Source organism: Hibiscus syriacus, unplaced genomic scaffold, assembly GCF_006381635.1.
Source record: "Hibiscus syriacus cultivar Baekdansim isolate YM2019G1 unplaced genomic scaffold, ASM638163v2 tig00111851_pilon, whole genome shotgun sequence".
NCBI lineage: Eukaryota > Viridiplantae > Streptophyta > Magnoliopsida > Malvales > Malvaceae > Hibiscus > Hibiscus syriacus.
The window spans coordinates 236,437-256,453 of NW_024063203.1; the positions used below are offsets into that span (position 1 = coordinate 236,437).

General features: G+C 33.4%; 5 protein-coding genes across 6 annotated transcripts; 1 reads left to right on the plus strand and 4 right to left on the minus strand.

Moving 5' to 3' along the window:
• Nucleotides 1–833: 833 nt before the first annotated feature.
• Nucleotides 834–1,699, minus strand: LOC120172517. Its single transcript, XM_039179964.1, has one exon. It carries the CDS (start codon nt 1,689–1,691, stop codon nt 834–836), a length of 858 nt encoding a protein of 285 aa, XP_039035895.1. The 5' UTR covers nt 1,692–1,699.
• A 2,094-nt stretch (nt 1,700–3,793) lies between these two features.
• On the minus strand, nt 3,794–4,463 carry LOC120172518 (peptidyl-prolyl cis-trans isomerase CYP21-3, mitochondrial-like). Its single transcript, XM_039179965.1, has 3 exons — nt 4,321–4,463; nt 4,050–4,200; nt 3,794–3,932 (listed from the first exon to the last, which is right to left on the minus strand). Exons 1-3 carry the CDS (start codon nt 4,461–4,463, stop codon nt 3,846–3,848), a joined length of 381 nt encoding a protein of 126 aa, XP_039035896.1. The 3' UTR covers nt 3,794–3,845.
• A 1,755-nt stretch (nt 4,464–6,218) lies between these two features.
• LOC120172415 (ADP-ribosylation factor-like) lies at nt 6,219–8,204 on the minus strand. Its single transcript, XM_039179871.1, has 7 exons — nt 8,099–8,204; nt 7,557–7,714; nt 7,380–7,450; nt 6,903–7,022; nt 6,711–6,829; nt 6,535–6,616; nt 6,219–6,437 (listed from the first exon to the last, which is right to left on the minus strand). Exons 2-7 carry the CDS (start codon nt 7,702–7,704, stop codon nt 6,432–6,434), a joined length of 546 nt encoding a protein of 181 aa, XP_039035802.1. The 5' UTR covers nt 7,705–7,714; nt 8,099–8,204; the 3' UTR covers nt 6,219–6,431.
• A 5,924-nt stretch (nt 8,205–14,128) lies between these two features.
• On the minus strand, nt 14,129–15,565 carry LOC120172416 (protein TPX2). 2 transcript variants are annotated; one of them, XM_039179872.1, is made up of 6 exons: nt 15,497–15,565; nt 15,198–15,230; nt 15,013–15,111; nt 14,869–14,928; nt 14,585–14,679; nt 14,129–14,512 (listed from the first exon to the last, which is right to left on the minus strand). In XM_039179872.1, the coding sequence occupies exons 1-6, from the start codon at nt 15,560–15,562 to the stop codon at nt 14,383–14,385; spliced, it is 483 nt and encodes a 160-aa protein (XP_039035803.1). In that variant the 5' UTR covers nt 15,563–15,565; the 3' UTR covers nt 14,129–14,382. The 2 variants fall into 2 exon arrangements, with proteins under 2 accessions (XP_039035803.1, XP_039035804.1); XM_039179873.1 differs by lacking the exon at nt 15,198–15,230 and having other exon boundaries at nt 15,497–15,550.
• Nucleotides 15,566–18,054: 2,489 nt separating this feature from the next.
• Nucleotides 18,055–18,749, plus strand: LOC120172450. Its single transcript, XM_039179904.1, has one exon. The coding sequence runs from the start codon at nt 18,150–18,152 to the stop codon at nt 18,624–18,626; it is 477 nt and encodes a 158-aa protein (XP_039035835.1). The 5' UTR covers nt 18,055–18,149; the 3' UTR covers nt 18,627–18,749.
• Nucleotides 18,750–20,017: the final 1,268 nt, after the last annotated feature.

The following is a 20,017-nucleotide window of genomic DNA, read 5'->3' on the forward strand; positions in this document are numbered from 1 at the left end:
GTGAACGTTCGATAATCCGTTCATTTATGTTCTCCAAACCCGTTTGAAATATAAAGACTTGATAAAATTTTAACCTTAAACCCATTAATAATTTTAAACTCAATTAATTTTAAACCCAAATAAAAAGTACTAAAATCGATTAAAGAAAATATAAATCATAAAATTTTTGGGGAAAAAACTCTTCTTAAATATAAACCCAATTAATTTTATGTTCGTTTTTGTTTATGTTCATTCGTTTACATTTGTTCATTTGCGTTCATTTATCATTTAAACGAACGAACACAAACAAGCTAAATTTCTTAATGAACGAACATAAAGAAAATTTCATTCGTTTATTCGATTAAAGTTAAACGAACGAGAATTCGTGTTCATTTGGTTCATTTACATGCCTAGACTTAATACATAGTGTTTGACAAATATTTACTAATATCCTTAATATGAGTTATTGTTCTCTCGTCGATAAAATGTATAACGTATTCCTTTTATATTTAAAGACCTAATAAGATGCGAACGTTATTATTCTTATGATTTTTTGGGGTATAGGTTTAATATATACATTTCGTGATTTAAGAATAATTAGAATATTTTATTTATCTTTTAATAGAGAATATTTTAATTAGCTTCGGGGAATATATCCCATGATATGAGTACTATATAAAAAAATAAAGAGGAAATAAAAAAACAATTATTGTATATTTATTTTACAAATCTACAAGTTGAAATTAACAATTACGAGATTTGCCATCTTTCTTCTTCACAATAAAGGAAATCCCGCGTTGACTCAACAACGTTTATCTCGAATTGGAATCAAATTTCAGTATCTACAACTCATTTTATACCTTGTCTTCATCTTCTTCCTCGCTGATTGTTTCATCAACATGATCCCGTCTACAAAGCAAGACAAACCCTAGCCAAAGGAGAGCTTTAGCAACCCTAACCATGCCGATTGTGACGGTCAGGTAATATATCCACCAACCCAGAAAATCGGCCATTTCAATGTCCATCGACAGCTCCTTCTTAGCTTCCACCACAACCACCAATGACTCAACTTCATCCCTCAGCTTCCACCACCACAACGTACCCGCCGCCACCGCGATTGCGGTCCTATAAACCCACCTCTCTTCACTAACACATCCGAAGATCGAGTCATCCGCCACCGGTTTCACCACCGTTCTGAACCAAACAAGAATGATCTCATGCAAACCCAAGAAGAAAATCATTCTACTAAAAAAACTCCTTTTCACGCCGAAACCGGCACCGTCGACTCCTACCGCCACGCTTCCTTCGATCCCCAGTCCGACGGAGACTTGCACGACGCATAAAACAATCCAAGCAATGTACAAACGGAGCCGCCGACGATGAGTGGTGGTATCCGTTGACTCGGTTACGAAGCTGAGTTTCCCAGTCAAGCCATGCGCGAGAGCGGCGATGCTGACGGACGTGATGAGTAGGTAGATAAGAGCTGGATTGGTGTAGAAGTAGAAAGACCAGAGGAAAGAAGGCGTCGAAGGGTCCGACACGGTGGCGTTTAAGACGTAATTGACGAAAGAGAGCCTGGCGACGAGGAGGAATGCAAGTGGGAGCCAAAGGCTGAGGAGGAGGATGGCGAGCAAGTGAAAGGATTGTTTCATGGTGGGAGAAATGAGGAATTTCCCAGATTTCTGATATAAATTCTTCCACCATAACTCCATTTTTTTCACTCAAGAGATGTTGGGAAGATCTGCTTCTTTATAAGAAAGTTTATATAAATCACATTTATGTCATTAATTTGTGGGTTTTGAATGAAAAATAAAGGTTCAAGAGTTGTTGCCACGTCCATACGTTAAATTAGTTGACACAAAGACATGATATCTTATTCCATATAAATTTATAATTTGTGGCATCCATTTGTATTATGAACTCATATAATATTAACTATAAAAAAGTATTTCATGTAATGGTGGTCAAAAAAATATTTTATAAGCAAAGTATAATATTATCATGGGTTTTATTTTAAATTTATGACTTAAGATATAAAATTTAGAGTTTAAAAATCTTTTGGAAGGCAGGTAATGACCCGTAATAAGTGATATCAAAGTGATTTTTGACTGTTTAATTTCCTTTTTAACGTCCTAATGGGTGTAGTAGGTATGATGGACAATTGTGACAATATCTCATAATAACACTCTCATCACAAGATTAAATGAGGGAGAATGTTACATTTTGAATAGGGATGGCAACGGGTCAGGTTCGGGCCGGGTATTGGTCTCCCGTCTCCAACTCCGTTTAAAAAACTGCACCCGTCCCCGCTTAAAAACCGCAGGGATTTAAACGGGGATCCACATCGGGTAATCGGGGAAAATTGTGGGGAAACGGGTATCCCCGTTTAGCATAAACGGGTATCCCCGTTTAGCATAAACGGGTATCCCCGTTTAGTATAAACAGATATCGGGCCGGGTATATATATATTTAAATTAAATATATAAATATTATATATATATATATTATTTAAATTTAAATTAAATTTATTAATATTATATATATATAAAATAATTATTTTTAATATTTATCGGGACTGGTAATCGGGGCGGGGATTACCAAACTCATCCCCATTCCCGTTTAGCATAAACAGTTTTTTCCCGTCCCCGTTTAATTCGGTTTTCGATTTTCCCCATCGGGTTCGGGTTTTTTTGCCATCCCTAATTTCGAACACACAAAAACATTGACCTTAAATCAAAAAGGAAAGATGTCTTGAAAATTTAAAAATAGTTAAGCTGTACATCTTACCATATATATATATATATATTAAGAAGTGAGTATTAATTTCATGAAAAATATTTGAGTTAAAACTTAAATCATTTAAAAAATAAAAATAATATTCATGTTCGTAAAATATTTATTTTCAGTGTCGTTGCAAGGAGTAATACATAATTAATTATATTTAGATTGCGAATTACCTAAACGTATCGCCGGTCTGTTTGGGTATACGTACCCAGAAAAAGAAGGCAAAGTCAACTCCAAAGAAGTCATTCAGGTCCGGTTTATTAGACATAGAGAGGACAAAGGTTAAGTTAATTTATCTTAATGATTACTTAAGCATTTGGTTACACGTACCTAAACTGATTGATATATCTCTACCACCACTCGGACTGCCGGTTACCATGGAACTATATTATACATAAAACCATGCTTTCAATCAAAATAAAATAAAATAAAGCCATGCTTGTCCCGTTAACAATGTATACATATAAACACACATTAATATAATATTTGCAAGCTAATTAGATCCCAAATGTCAAATTTCTCAAACAATCAATGGGGATTAGGGACCATTATAATATGACTATATAAATTAAATTAAATTAAATTAAATTAAATTAGACAATAACTGTAGTCATTGTTTGATGGAATTCAAATCGATTGAAACAAAAGTTGAAATGTGAAATTGTTTTAATACTTAAATATTTTTAACTGACGTCTGTATTAAATTTTATATTTAAAAAAAGAAAGAAAATGTGTTGCGTTTATTTTTATGTTAGGTTTTATATATGTTGTTATCCAAATAAATTTATTCCCAATTTCTTAATTGAACATATCCACTTGAGTATACAAATACGATGCCCTTTGGCATACCAAAACAGACTTGGAAACAAATGCCAAGAAAAGAAGTGAAATTTATTGTATGATGGTGAAAAAAGGATAACCAAAAATGGATCAGACAAGTCCCGAGGAGCTTCGACCGGTGGACCGATGGATCAGACAGTAAGAGATGAAGTTCGAAAAAGTTACCAAATCTTGCTGATGGAGGTTTTTAGTTTGGAATTACAGAACATGCAATGCAGGAAAACTTCTTTGTGTGTTTGGTTTTAGATGCTTTGTTTCAGAGTCACACGGCGGATGGCTGCAGAAGATTTAGGCCGATAATGCTCGTCCGTATCCAATTCTTCGATTTCCTGTTCAAGTTATTGCAGAACACAATTAATATAATCTAAGTGCAACTTTTAGGTAGGATAATGGCAAAACATGTTCAATGTGCCCAATCATGAGTACTGATTAATGATGCTTGTTACCTGAACAATATCCTCTCCCTTAACGACCTTCCCGAAGACGGTAAGCTTCTCGTTTAGATCTGGGATTGGTGCAGTTGTGATGAAAAGCTCAAATGCACCGTTTTCATGCTTTGTCTTAGAAGTTCCAAGCATGAATGCTTCATGCTTCACACTGGTTGAACGTCAGAATTTTAAGTTACAATAAATAGCAAATGCTTGCCTGTTGACAGGATGGTAAATCAGTGGAGGATTAGTAAGGGGTCCAAATTAGTTTAATCACCGATGTACTAACCTGGTATCGAGTTGGCTATAATGTTTTCCTTTCAAAGTCCAGTCCTCTGCAGCTCCCAGCTTATTGCTATCGCGGCATGAATGACAGTGCTTTATAACACGGTGAAAGATCATTCCATTGAAGTGCCCTCCCTGACTGCACATCAGTTAAAGTCATGGTAAGTGAGGATGACTTCCAGATAAGCTTCTTGTTCCTTTACACAAACTAGATGGAGCCTCCTGCATCAATTCCTTTAAATGAATTTGATGTTTAAACCGAACACTCGGCATGAGGCTTACAAACTAAAATGACAATAAGTTTTCATGCTGCCTTAATAAGTATGACGCACACTTCTCAACCAACAAAATCAAAATCATGACACCAAAAGAGATGGCAGTTATGGATAAAAGGAAATGTGATTCACAGAAAATGATTTAGTGTGAGCTTGAGTATCTTCTTCTCCCCACCCATCCTTCCTCCCTTGTTGAAACATCCAAATCCATCTCCCATGAACCTCAAAATTGCAGGTACACTTATTTTTTTATTTGCTACTAATATTATTATTATTATTTATAAGAGAAAAAAATAAAGGATTTATAAGAGATGGAACTTAAAATTAATGCCAACTGAAAATTTGATATAAATTTTTTACCAAGTATAGAAATCAAGTTTAAAAATAATTTGTCATAAACTACAAACTAAAAAAATTAAGAATATAACGAAGTTATAATTAATTTAAACTTTTATTGTATCATTCAAATTCAATAAATTTTGATTCAGTTTAATCTTATAAAGAGAGATTATTATTTTTTTGAAAATTTATTTTGAATTCGATTTAATTTTAGAGTTAAAGATATTGATTCGATTCAAAAAATAATATAATTATCTATTATATATATAGAGAGACAATTACAATAATACATCTCTATACTCCTTTTCAATTAGGAGCATATTTTACTTAAATCTTATATACATATTTTAATGTCAAGTCGGGTACATATGTTTACTCCAAAAATTAGGTGAGATTATGAGTCAAGTGAAGTCTCTCTTAACTCGAATTGAATCAAGTGGCGGTTGAGAAAAAAGTTCTAAAATTTACTAAAAATTCTACCCGACCCATATCCATTCCTAATCATAACCCATATCCATTCCTAATCATGTCTGATTACATTCCCAACTCGAATTCTAAATATTATTTCACAATTTATTGGTTGGTTTTGAGCAGTGGTGCTGCGAAGGTCTACGAGTCCATAACAGGACGTCTTCAGTAAACTAATCAAAGACGTCCAAAACGACTCCGTCCTAAGGTTGAACCATTATCCTCCTCTCAAGACTTCAAAACCATGCAAAGACGACGACGATGAAGTTGGATTCGGTGAGCATTCCGACCCTCAAATCCTCACCATTTTCCGATCCAACGATGTCGACAGCCTCCAAATCTCTTTGCCTGATGGGTTTTGTAACCCAGTCCCCCCGATCCCTACCAATTCTGTGTCATCATCGGTGATGTCTTGCGGATGAATCCATTTACTGCTTTAAAAGCCTGATTATATGACATGATTTTGACTTGCTCGATATGCCTGACGTGAGTGTGAGGTTTTAATAAATGGAAGAATTACGAGCGTGAGACATAGGGCAATGGCAAACTCATCTCGGATTTCAAGACTGTTGATCATGTACTTTGGAGCGCCTCCTCTCGACACAACCATCCCCCTCTATCGGAATTGGTCTCACCAGCAAATCCAAGCCTCTTCAAGCCATTCACTTGGGGTAACTATAAGAAAGCTGCCTACCCATTACGCTTGGGGGATTGCCGTCTTGACCATTTCAAGGCTTCATTCAACCAATGATATCTCAATTTTCTAATTAGTAATATGAATTATGCAGAAATGAATTTTTATCTCAACCTTAAACAAATGCAATCTAAAAACGAACAAATGTATCTTTTTTCCAACTATCAAGATAAGAAACATGAGAGAAGCTGAAAATTTATCAATTATTCTTATACTACCGAGGTAACGAATGACAATGTTTGCAAGAAACAAGGAACATGGAAAACTAAAACATTTTAACGGAGGTGGAAACATCGATAGTTCCAAAAGGGGCCGGCATTAGTGAGATAGAAAGGTCATCTAAGCCTGCAATTGTGTGTAAAATATCAGAATAAGTGAATAGAAAGTATGAGAAGCAGAAGAAGTTCAAAGACTACAATCAGAGGCATCTGCATGAGCTTACCTTGTTTGCAATGTTGTTTGAGAGCCAATCCAGTCCTTCGTACAGTCCTTCACCAGATGTGGCGCATGTGCTCTGGATATACCTGCGAAAACATATTATGTGGAAAAAATGTAAAGATCCACAAAAGAATGGAACAACACAAACACACACAGAGTGAAAAGAATAGTTCGTATCACCAGTGGCGCTGGCGGAGGGAATGAAGGCCAAGTTTGTCGGTGATCTCAGCTGCATTCATTGCATTTGGAAGATCTTGCTTGTTAGCGAATACTAACAGCACAGCATCCCTCAACTCATCCTGCCAAATCATAAGTTAGATTTGTGATCATTGGAATCATAACACCAGAAACAAGAATCTCAAGTTCAAGTACCTCATTCAACATCCTGTGCAACTCATCTCTAGCTTCAACCACACGGTCACGATCATTGCTATCAACCACAAAGATAAGTCCTTGCGTGTTTTGGAAATAATGTCTCCACAATGGTCGGATCTATGTAGAAAAATAAAGCAAATAGTTCAGCTAAATAATTAAGACAAATAAAACAACCGATAAAAAAGTATTTCATCGTTCCAACAAATCTAACAAGATCCAAGTTAAACTAAAAACATAAGGTTCAATCATGATTCATGACCATCCTAATTATCCCCAACTCATATAGTAATGTGTTCTCTCCTTTAACAGAACTGCACATACATTGATGTTATCAAGATACTTAATTGGTGACTGAATATGCAAGACAATAAAAATCCCACCCATATAATCAACCATTCTCTGCCATAAATAATATTATTTCCAAACTTTGCAATTAATATTAACATTTTTGAAAAAAAAACAAAACCATATTACCTTGTCCTGGCCACCAACATCCCAAACAGTGAAGCTGATGTTCTTGTATTCAACGGTCTCAACATTGAAACCTACACGATTATAATATATAATAGTTAGTCAAATCCTTCTTTGAAACAAAATTCGTCAGGTTAAAAAATAAAATAAAATATAAAAGGCAAAAAAAAAACGACCTACCGATGGTGGGAATGGTAGTAACAATTTCTCCCAACTTCAGCTTGTAAAGAATGGTGGTTTTACCAGCAGCATCAAGACCAACCATCAGTATACGCATCTCCCTTTTGGCAAAAAGCCGGCTGAATAGCTTTGTGAAAGACAGCCCCATTTTTTCACTTCTGCCAAAAACACCAATATCCACATCAAATTCCGATGACCATCGATTTAATCTGAAAATTCAAGATCAGAGCAGATCCGAAGGCCAGAATTCGGGAGCAACATAAGTTCGTTCGAGGAACAATTGCAAATCAAACAGGTCTGGATTGGACGAAATCAGCGTATAACAAGTCTAAATCCGATCTATTGCAACATGAAATCAATTCGGGAAAAAATGTAGATCGACGAACACTAACGAACTTACGACGCTTCCAATACTCAGATCAGATGGAACCACGCAACGAATTTGAAGATTCAAAAGATTCTAACAAACTTTCGAATCAAAATTAGAAGAAAATTAATTGAGAAATTAAATCTAAACAGAAAGAGAAAGTGATCAAACTTGCCTGAGAAAAATCCGCAGCTGTTAGTACGCGTGGTTGAACTTGGACAAAGATCTAATCGAAGGAGTTAATCAGATTTGGGTATTTATATATCCAAACATGATCTTAGCTTGACAATTATGATTTTAGTATCTAAACTATCAATTTTAATCTTTTTTAGTATTTAACTTTTCACTTTTTTTAAATCATACACTAAAACGGACCGAAACTAATAATTTAGATACTAAACATATTAATTTTTTACAGCGGAGTACTAAAATCAAACAAAAACTAAATATTAGGTATGATTTTTAAAAAAATAAAAGTTTAGGTGCTAAAATAGACCAAAACTGATAGTTTAAGTATTAAATTCATAATTTACCCATACTTTAAATATAATAAACAAGAATTTTAAATTACGTTTACATATTTTATATTTAATTAAATCTAAACCCGATTGAATTAATTTTTACAACCATAATCATATAAATGCATTACTCGTTATTATAATTATAACTTTATAAATTAGTATGGTTCTAATCTTAATCATAGGAAATGTGACATTGTTTAAAAAAATCGAACCTATAACATTTTTTTTATAAATCTGAAGTGAATACATGTTCAAAAATTCTTAATCATTTAACAATTAACGCTTATACTCCTGCAAACACGATTTTTGAACACAAAACCTCAAGGATAACAATAATCCTTTAATTACTAGAGTCGTTTGATTTGTGCAACCTCAATTTATTTTAAAATTTAGCCTACAACATCTTAAATATTTAAACAGTAACAATATAACCTTCAATCCATAGATTTTTTTTTTAAATTCGAGTTGAGTGACATGTAAAAAAATAGAATACTCAGATTAAGCTCGAATCAATTAAAACTATATCGAATCTAACCATGATGGCATAGTTCCATAGATGATGTTTCTAGAAGTTATTTTAACATGATTAAAAAAGTGAAAGCTGTAGTATTTGTGAAGTGTCAAGTAAAAATGTGTAGTGGGTGAGCCATCCTCAACAATTCCCACCAACATCTCCAAATAATATTGTTTGGTGACGTCCCATTGATTCTCACCTCTCTCTTGTTTACAGTGTGAAGAGCGACATCAAAGCACAGACACTAATTGTTGAAGGAACAATGGAGTCCGAGAAGCTGTTATCATATATTAAAAAGAAAGTGCAGAAACATGCAGAGATTATTAGCTCAAAACAGTGGAGGTGAAAGAAGAGAAGAAGGAGGAGGAGGTTGTTATATATTTGAGGAATTATTGGAAGTTGAATTAAAGATCGAGAGCGATCGATATGACACAGAATTCGAGGTAATACATCACTTTTCATGCTTTATGGAACATGATGGTATTGGTAAATGCATGAATGAAAATGTTTGGTTTTATCTGGATAGTTAATTAATTCTTACACTTGATACGAATGTGGTAAAAAGTAGGTAACTGAATATGAATCAGATGACTAATATAAGAAATTTGATGACAGTTGGAATTAAATTACAAGTTCTGTGAAGTGATAAAGCAATCATTTCTAGTTCATAGATTATCTGAGAAAGCAATTAACCTTGGAATCTCTAGATTATAATTATATTTGTTAAGAGTTTTAACACCGAAATGACATGGTTAAGAAATTGCAAAAAATGCCCTTGAGAGGTAAAAATAGTTTGAGTTGACTATGAATGAAAAAGTACCCTAAGAATTCGTACCTAACCCGATAAATTACAGATTTAATTGTTAAGATCCTACTTTTGTTCAGAAAAAACTTTGATAATCCTAAATCTCCGAGTTGTGAGTAAATACGTGAAGAATAATTTATCGAAGATGCTCCTTTGTCAGAATTGTTTGAAAAGACTGAAATATATGATAAGTTTGAATTAAATAATGAAATGATTGAATACCCTATATAAAATGACCAGATAACCCGGAATGAAATGGAATATAAGCCAAAATGATTGGATATCTTCAATCTCTGATGACTGGAATAACATTGAGCACCAAAATGACCAAAATACCATGGCCTAGACTAAGTAAATGTCTTGGATTAATTAAGGAATCCAAATAAACATGGGTGTTGTACTACCCTTAAAAGTTATGGAACACAACTTAAGTGAGTCGATCAACACTAATGATATATCAATACCTGGCATATATATCATTTGAATGATTGTTTGTCTTCTCAAGTTTGGATCGATGATAATTATGGAAGTACTCAGCTCAACTCAACTTAGACATTCGATATTAAGAAATGGATATTCGTTAGACAAATCAGCCACAAATACCAAATTGAACTGAACGAAAGTACAATATGTATTGAAATTCAGAAACGTCCGAATTTCTCTAGAAAACTCTAAAGTAACCAGGATAGAAGTGACTACTAAATGAACTAAGTAACCTCAATGACTGAGGATTAAGTAAGTGATTTGGATAAGTTTGGAAACTCGGATGAACTTACATGGTGTATCATCCCTATGGGTTATGAACCAAGAATTAATTACATCGACAATTCCTGATGTTGTTGCAATGTGGAAATGAAATAAAGACCATTGTAATATCTGTTTGTTTCCTTAAATCTATTCAGCGATGATTCTGAAGATGATCTACGGACAAGAATTGTATTAAAGAGTGAATACCCTGGAAGGGTAATGAATTGACCAGTAGACAAGCATCAGTTTTGGGAGTTGTTTGATAATCCGAGCGATCAATATAAATGGTAATTGTCCTGAAACTTAGTTTCTCCCTTATCAGCTCAAATCACTCCGGTCATTCCTGAACACTTTCCTGATGCACATGAAACATAGTAGGGATTCTAAAGTATCAACTTTAAATGGCTGATTAGATCAGTTAGTAATTGATTCTTTTCAATATGACTTCGTTCCTGGAATTTGATCAAATGACATCAGTTTCATGTTATCCATTCTGATAATTACCAAGTGTCTCTGAAAAATACTTGCCCTCTAATGTGTTCCCTATGTACTACGTAATTGGTTTATCTGTTTGAAATGTGGTACACCAAAATCTATGGTTTACTGTTTTATTGATGCACCGACTTACTGGTGATGGCTTATGGACTATGATTGTTATATGATTATTGGTTTTCATTGATATATGATAACGATGATTATAGATTTATGGAAATTCTGCTTACTGTACAAATTGTATCTTTGAGATACCGATTTTGGATAGGACTGGAATATGGAGGTACAACTCTGATCAAGTTGGTAAATCTTTACGGACCTAATATGACTCTTGGGTAGGCTCTACGGCCCCGAGATCATTCTTTGGTACGCCCTGCGGCCTTGGGATTTTTCTTGGGTAGGCCTCGTGGCCCTGAGATCATTCTTGAGTAGGCCTTGCAGCCCTGAGATCTTTCTTGGGTAGGCCCCTTGGCCCTGAGAATTTTCTTGGGTAGACTCTGAAGCCCCAACATGCTCCCTTAGGTTGGTTCCCTTTACTGTGTGCTTAGAGTAAGCCCTTATAGATGCATTTATGGGAAACTGCATAATGGAATATAGTTGGAGGGTTTCACTATGGTTTAAAAGATTTATATATTTTCATTGGTTTTGATTGGAACATACTAGACATCCTATTCGATCTCCTAAAAACGTGATACTATGAATGCTTCCTATGAACTGAGATCTTCATGGCTTATACTCGATGAACTACTAGTGGAACCCCAGATTATCCCAAAAACCGGTATAAGTCTGATTCAATAAGGTAATTATATGGCTTCTCATTTATCTGCATGTCATGTAGCATCAACTGGTAGTATTGTATTACTGAGCTTCCCAAAACTCACTCAATTACTCGCATTTTCAGGTTAAAAGAATCGTACGAATGCACATATCGACATTAGTAAGTGAGTTCTTCCGGCGTTGTTTGCAAAGTATGGTACATGTGATTAGGGGCATGTAGGTTGTATTTTGTTTTTTATATATGAGTCTGAAAAGTTGGTTTATTTCATAATACTGGAAAGGTTTACTTTTGTATTTATAAATGATTTAATGAGTTTTACATGTTTTAATAAAAGTTTTAAATTTTCTGAGATTTTTACGATGAGTTACTCCGGTGGCCCTAATGTGACACCTCAGATCGGATCGGGTCACCCGCATCGGTCGGTGGTTGTTACAACCTAATTAGTAGCTTTGGATGTTTAGGCCATATAATATAAGTATATGATTAACTAGTGTGACTACCCATGATCTCTTATGGACCAACTTTGTACCATTAAAGGAAAATTGTAATAGAGAATGAAAGATGAATTTTATATAATCTATTCTGTGAAAGGTTGAGAGTTTAGGGTTATATATTTTAAAATTGGGTAGCATCTACTTACATTATACAAAACTAATAAGTTTTACATTAATTTATAGTCATTAGATTTAAATAAATAAATATTTTAAATTTAATTAAAAATTATAATCCATAAATAAATATCTTAACTCAAAGTAAAATAATATATCTTTTTATCCTAAACTTAAACCCTAAACCCTAAAACCTAACTACTAAATCATAGACCATAAAGTTGAAATCTTAAACCCAATTCTAAAAAGAAAAAATATTATTATATTGTGAGTTAAATAAATATTTATTTATGAGTTATAAATTTTAATTAAATCTAAGTTATTTATTTATTTAAATCTAATGACTATAAATTAGTGTAAAACTTATTAGTTTTACCTAATGTAAATGAATCATATAGATGATAACCCTTTAAATTTATGATTTATTTTAAGAGACGAAAATTCGAACAATGATATATAATGATGTCCCCATCTAACTTCTGAAATATTTTAGGGCTGGAGTTTCTTTTTGTGTTTGATCAATCTTTGGGTTCGAGTTTCTTTCGGCTTTTGTTCAATCCTTGGATTTGATTGGTTATCTTATTAAAATTTGGGCTTCAAAAGGTTTGGGTTTGAGTTTGGTATGGTTAGAGGAGGGGTGTTTAAAGTTAGGTTTTAATCGAATTAACTGATCGAATAAAAAAATTCAATTAATCGATTGGTTAGCAGTTAATTTTTTTTAAACTTTGGTTATTGATTAATTCAGTTTGAAATCAATCAATTAACCGAAATTTAAATATTTAATATATCATATATATTATTTATATATTAAAAGTATTTAAACTTCGGTTTTAATTAAATTAACCGACCTAATTACTGAAACATTAAATATATAATATACATTATTTATATGTTATTCCTTGAGGACAATGTAAATTATTTAAATATTATGGGCTACTTTGTTACTATAAAACTAATTTAACGGACCGAATTAACCGAATTTTTCGACAATGTAAATATTGTGGGCTAATTTGTTACCATGCAAATTCTTTAAAGGAATTGTTGTTATTCCTTGAGGACTCGAATTCGAGCACCATAAATGCCAGAGGTGTGAGCGTTTAATGTTGAAAGGTTGAGAAATTTCTTTGAACAAATATTGTCTTGTACTAATCTTAAATTAATAATAATGAAAAATACCATTTTGTCCTCCCTTTAGAAGTTACCGGTATACTGATTGAGATAATATTGCTTTGTGGAAGGATGAACCAACCATTTGTGTAGGCTACCTTTAAAAGGTTATATTAGTGTTATTAGGTCATAATCATGTTGGTTAGTTCGGCCATGGAATTTCTGGTTGAACTATAAAATGACAAAGTTGTTTGTTCGAGTAATCGTGTTTGTTTGTGCTTTATTCATTGTCTGGTTAGCATGGATAGAAGAGACAAGAAGTGAAAGAAAGTTCCGAGTTTCTGATGCCCAAAAAGTAAAATACAATCCGTCTTTATTCGACACTACACGATGAACCCTAGGGGAAGGATTTTCTGGCTACATATATCTATAGAGCTACTCCACACTGTCTAAACAGACAAAACACAAAGACAATGACAAAAGAGATGTGATAAACGTGACATAAAACGGAACATCCTACATTGATATTGCACATATTGATCCCACCGCATGCATGCTCGTAGGCCATCAATCCAGCATGGATAGAAGAGACAAGAAGTGAAAGAAAGTTCCGAGTTTCTGATGCCCAAAAAGTAAAATACAATCCGTCTTTATTCGACACTACACGATGAACCCTAGGGGAAGGATTTTCTGGCTACATATATCTATAGAGCTACTCACACTGTCTAAACAGACAAAACACAAAGACAATGACAAAAGAGATGTGATAAACGTGACATAAAACGGAACATCCTACATTGATATTGCACATATTGATCACCACGCATGCATGCTCGTAGGCCATCAATCCCATTGGCGTTCACTGTCAATTAGGTTCAGACAGTGATTCATTTGATGGGGTTCCAAGCGTGAGCATGCTGGAAATAGTAGAGCTCGTTCTCGGAGATGCAGCTCCAGCATTTCGAATTCACCGACCGGAAACTTGGCTCTCTCGGGATCGTTAAAGGCCGGTTCGATCTGCACGTTCGAATTATTATTTATTATATATTTCATATATCATTTTTTTCTTGTTATGTTACATGATTATACCTTTGAGGGAAGAAGGGCCTGTCGAAAAAAGGCATGAGTTGCGCTTTTGGAACCATCTCCTTCCTTAGTGAACGGATCTCTTCGTCCTCGATCATCTGTCACGCCACTCGTTAATGTCATTAATCTCATTTTAAAGATATAAGATACATTAATCTCATACCAAATAAAAATAAAATTTTGAAGTTTAAAAACGATAACGTCGCGACATATCTTTGGGGAGAGTTAACGTAACTATGAGTACACTAGTCGAATGATATATCACCCTTTTAGTCTTCTTTTATTACCTTTTGCACTTTCTCCACTTGTCTCTTCTGTACCTCCGATAGATAGAACTTAGTAGCCACCTGATTAATTGAATATATAATGATACGATAAATTATACACCGTTAATATTAATTGAACGTATAATGATACGATGAATTACATACGGAATAATTGAACATGGCACGCTTAACAGCTCTTTGTCCAGTGTGAAGCTTAAATTCTTGTGGCCTTGTATTTTCCTTGGCCGGAGGCTTTGGTGTAATCTGTTCATATAAATTTACCTTATTTTATTTCTAAACACAAAGACCAGTGTAAATTAATATACGGATAAGATAAATGCGTTAATTACTTTGGAATTTTTGTCTCTCACCTGCTCTTTTGTCTGCCAAAAAGATATATATAAAAAATTAGAAATAATACATATACGAAATAAAAAAAATATTTACTCATTCATTTTATTTAAACTAAATCACCTAAGTGGCTAAAAATCACAAAACGAAGTTATTTTATTGTTAACTCATGTACTCAAACGATAGTACTACGACGAAATAAACTATATACTGACTTTGAAGTAAACTTAAACGGAAATGAGCAAGAAAGAAGACGAAAGAAACGGAGTATCGAAAGACATGAGACGAAGGAGATGACCTTGAATGCAGATTTGGGGTTTGATCTCTCCATGTTGGCTTTAGCTTCCATGAACCAAATATGCATGCATCCAAGTGAAGAGCAGAAGTGGAATTTAAACTCATGCTGGGAAAGAAGAAGGAATCAATGTTTGGAGATTTGTAACTATCTTTTAGTGCTTTATCTGTTGCAACATCAGCAGCATTTTCCAATGGGAAATCAAATCCCACATGCTTCCCTTCCACCAAACTTTCTGATTAAATCTCCCTCTCATCCACACACTTTTGATTGCCATTCTCCACTAAACTCCTCTCCCCTTCTCCCTATTAACTAATAAAATCTCTAACTTCAAATCAGATCTTGATTTGGCCTTTAATTAAGTCATTAATTTAAGTGCTTAATCTACTAATTGTTGTCACCTTACACTATCACTTCAGTTAGTTGCTTGGTGATTACATATGATTTCAGCACTTTAATTAGGCGATTAACCCACACATACTGACGATGATCTGAGAAATGTGTGTTGTTTACTTTTCTTTTTTGAGAAGAAAAATGAGAGCATATGGTCCAACGTTCTCTAGCCATTTGAAAACAAAAGGGTTCCAAGGTGTTGAAGACTCTCACATGCGGCTGAGTATAACTTAAGTAATTATAGTTTTCGAGATTCGAACTTCGATACGTGAAAAGTGTGGTAGACTCTCGATACGAGTCGTGATTTCAACGAAAATATTCGATATCAGAAGGGCTAAGATTAAATCGAGACTATTGAGATAAAAGTGCAACTCGAACGGTTTAATTAACCAACACGTTCACAATTTCTCCAATCAAGAGGCCAAGGCTCTGCCTATCCGTGATACTAGCCTTTAAATGTTTGATCTTAACTCCGTTCCTAATAACGAAGAGGGTGATAGTGGAAGGAACTCAGTGAGTCAAGTAACTCGATCGGCACTCGAATTCAGGTATGTAACTATGTATCAGACAATAGTGATGTTTCCTGGTTCGGGTCACATTCTGACGTAATAATAAAACCGAGTTTTGAAATAAAGGGGTGAACAAAAAGCTATAAAAGGGCGACCGAACAGAAGGTTGTTGGGACGACAGTTTTCAAGCATTTGTAATATCTTGTTGAAGCCGTTATCCAACCAGCAGTGGCAGTACATGAAAATTAATTGGCAGAGGATGGATTTGGTCACATCACAAGTTAAGACGAACGTCAAACAGTTTAGTTAGGTGCTGATTCGAAAACTAACCTAACTAAATTGCTTTCCTTTACATTGAAGTTTCTCTAACACATTTCACATCATTATTTTATTTAATTTCTCCTTAAACATCACCTACTAATTATAGATTTATCCCTTTGCAATTATAAATTGATAAAGAAAAAAATTAATTCTCTCTCTCTCTAATAAATGTTCGAAGTTTAAATACTGACGTTATGAATGAAAGAAAGTTAAATCAAAGAAGCATCTAGTATTAGCTTACTCTGACATTAATTATGGGCGGAGCTAGAAATTATACGAAGAACTTTTTTAAATGGAAAAATTAATTTTTATTTTTTTATTGTTAGATATTTTTTTTAAACATGAGGTTAATTTCTTTTTTGAAACGTGTGAAAACATTTCTAAAAAGGTGTCATTTTTTCTTTTATACTATATATTATATAGTTTATATAGATAAAAATTAAAAAAATTAGAATTTAGAGCGTCAATTGACACCCTTAATATATATCGGCTCCACGAGTTACACTAACTCACAAATTATACTAACATTTGCTAAAAGTCTTGGATCAAAATAAAATTTCTTATTAAACCGATTTATGTTATTTTCAACTTTGTTCTTCAAAGTTGAAGAAATTTGTTTAATTATTTTGATATTAATCTTTTAGAAGTATAATCCAAATAAAAATAATATAATTCAATTTGAACAAAATGGCCATATGGCACGCAGGAGATATTTGTATTATGGGTAAAGTACACAAATGATCCCTCGACTATAGGGTGTTGTTTTGTTAAGTCCCCTCATTTTCAAAAGTTAAAAAATGGTCCTCCGATGATAGGGTGTTGCTTTGTTGAGTCCTTCGACTATTAAAAGTTATAAAATGATCACCCGACTATTCATCATGTTCCAAATTCATCATTTGTCGTTAAATTTTTTAAGATAGTATGAGTTGGATGTTAACCAATTGTCTGAGATATAATAGTCATTTAAGATTATGTGATTAAAATTAATCATATCTCAGACAGTAGATTAACATCCATCTCAGATTGTCGTCACTTTTGATAGTCGAGACTCAATTAAACAACACCTATAGTAAGACCATTTTACCCTTGTATTATTTGCCTGCACAAATCCTTTTTTTTTCTTTCACATTAATGGTGTTTACGGTTTACCACCAAAGAAACTGCTTAACTTCTGGGAATTGGTTATCCCGCCTGCTTTGGAACCCATCACAAAACAATGGATTTAATATTTTATTATTATAATCAAATATGACAAGTATAATCTTCAAATTAACGGTTGGGATCGAATATTTTTTTAATCTAATGGCTGGAATTCACTGGAAAACTCTATTAGAATTCTCCTCCTTCGCTGTTCAGTCAACCCCTTTCTTCAAATTCGTTTTCAAGATATAGAGAAGGAGAGAGGCCGGAGATTTAGGTTTTCGATATCAACGATGGCGGCAGCTCATATTGATGTAGTAGACACAGCAGTAACCGACGAAACGACGTCGAATTCCCTAGTAAAGAACACTCGTTGCTGCTGTTTCCCTTGCTTCAGCTCCCCGTACTCCCCCGTCGGCACAGCCTTTTGGCAGCGGATAAGCAGTACGTCGTCCCAGTTCCAGTCCGGTACTGGATTATTGACTCGAATCGTTTCGGCGGTCCAGAAGGTCCGGGAATGGTCCGAGATCGTCGCCGGTCCCCGGTGGAAGACTTTCATAAGGAGATTCAACCGGAATAAAAGCGGTAGGCACGGACAATTCCGTTACGATCCTTTGAGTTACGCTTTGAATTTCGATCAAGGCCCGATCAGTGATTCGGAAGACGCCGATTACGAGTACGGAGGGTTTCGGGCTTTCTCGGTCCGGTACGCTTCGGTTTCCCCCGGTTCGGAGACAACGGCCTTGGCTTACCGGTCTCAAACCGGATGAATCATGAGAGTGAACCGGACTTTCTCTATTGATGACGTCATTATGGCTCGGCTTATTTATATATGATTGCACTAGTGTAGGGTTTTTATGAGGATGAGGTGTGTGGGATTAAGATAAGTACAAGACGTGATTTTGTTTGTATTTGCTTCATTTTGTCATTTTGTAAATACAAATCCATTCCTTATTTATCTAATTCTATTAAAAATGAAATAATGCACTACAAAAAATTATATTATAATCAATATTCGTAAAAAGAATATAATAAATATATTTATGATTAAAAATAATTATTATAATACATAAATAAATCAACTAATAATATGTAATCTGAATATATTTGTATTTTAATTAAAATAACCTTAAAAGGTCTAAATAAAATAATATTTTGATAAAAAAGACTTGAAAGATTCGAGATTACATTTACATCATCATTAGACTTGAAGTCTCACGTAGTATAATCTTATTGGTTAAAAGTTTTTTTTTTTAAAAACAGAGTTAGTACTTAGAGTGATTGAAGGATAAAACATGGCGTTTCTCTCAAAATATCATCTTAATCTTATATTTTTTTTTGTCAGGCATCGTTCAGATTATATTTTTTGATCTAACACCCTTTGCAGGAAGATACGCGTCCTGCACCGTGCTTTACGCCATGTGGTCGAAGCGCGCCTTACCAAATGTGTAAAAATCTCGAGTGTTAAATTTGTAAATATTTTTAAACGGATTCCAAATACATCATTAATTTATATTATAATGACATTTGTGTAAAAACGTCAGCATTTTGAATGTGCAGACACCCCACACCGCTCGATTTCAGGTTGTGAATTGGCTAGGGTTTTAATGAAGTGGGCAGTGTGTGTAGTAGTTGAGTTTATTAGTATTTTAGTGTCACAAATTTATTTTTTATAATAATAAATTTTTTATAATTTTAAAAATTATAAATTTCATATATTTTGAATTTTTTTAAAATTAATTGTTTAAAAATATAAAAAAATATTAAAATAAACTTTTAATTACAATTAAGGAATTAAATGAATTATTATTCATTAATTTTTATTTTTTAACAACAGTTAATAATATTTATTCATTTTAATAAAATTATTTTGATTTTTGTATTAAAATTACACAATACGTATAATTAGTATAGAAAAACTTTGAGGGTAAGTATTTTAAAATATGAATATTTTATAAATTTTATAACTAATATTTCTTTTACAAAATGATGATGATGATGATAATAATAAATATTTTATAATTTTAAAAATTATAAATTTTATATATTTTTGAAAAAAATATTACCTTTTAAAATTAATTGTTTAAAAATATAAAAAAATATTAAAATAAACTTTTAATTACAATTGAGATATCAAATGAATTATTATTCATTAATTTTT

What these genes read in the sequence shown, in the direction of transcription:
- LOC120172517 (XM_039179964.1), bottom strand. Translation starts at nt 1,691, where the DNA reads ATGGAGTTATGGTGGAAGAATTTATATCAGAAATCTGGGAAATTCCTC.
- LOC120172415 (XM_039179871.1), bottom strand. Translation starts at nt 7,704, where the DNA reads ATGGGGCTGTCTTTCACAAAGCTATTCAGCCGGCTTTTTGCCAAAAGG. An exon ending in ATGTTGGTGGCCAGGACAAG is followed by an intron (nt 7,023 to 7,379) that starts GTAATATGGTTT and finishes TTTTCTACATAG; the next exon opens with ATCCGACCATTGTGGAGACA. An exon ending in TCCCTCCGCCAGCGCCACTG is followed by an intron (nt 6,617 to 6,710) that starts GTGATACGAACT and finishes ATGTTTTCGCAG; the next exon opens with GTATATCCAGAGCACATGCG.
- LOC120172416 (XM_039179872.1), bottom strand. Translation starts at nt 15,562, where the DNA reads ATGCATATTTGGTTCATGGAAGCTAAAGCCAACATGGAGAGATCAAAC. An exon ending in TGAGAGACAAAAATTCCAAA is followed by an intron (nt 15,112 to 15,197) that starts GTAATTAACGCA and finishes TTATATGAACAG; the next exon opens with ATTACACCAAAGCCTCCGGC. An exon ending in AGGCCCTTCTTCCCTCAAAG is followed by an intron (nt 14,513 to 14,584) that starts GTATAATCATGT and finishes TCGAACGTGCAG; the next exon opens with ATCGAACCGGCCTTTAACGA.
- LOC120172450 (XM_039179904.1), top strand. Translation starts at nt 18,150, where the DNA reads ATGGCGGCAGCTCATATTGATGTAGTAGACACAGCAGTAACCGACGAA.
- LOC120172518 (XM_039179965.1), bottom strand. Translation starts at nt 4,463, where the DNA reads ATGTGCAGTCAGGGAGGGCACTTCAATGGAATGATCTTTCACCGTGTT. An exon ending in TATAGCCAACTCGATACCAG is followed by an intron (nt 4,201 to 4,320) that starts GTTAGTACATCG and finishes ACGTTCAACCAG; the next exon opens with TGTGAAGCATGAAGCATTCA. An exon ending in AGGGAGAGGATATTGTTCAG is followed by an intron (nt 3,933 to 4,049) that starts GTAACAAGCATC and finishes TAACTTGAACAG; the next exon opens with GAAATCGAAGAATTGGATAC.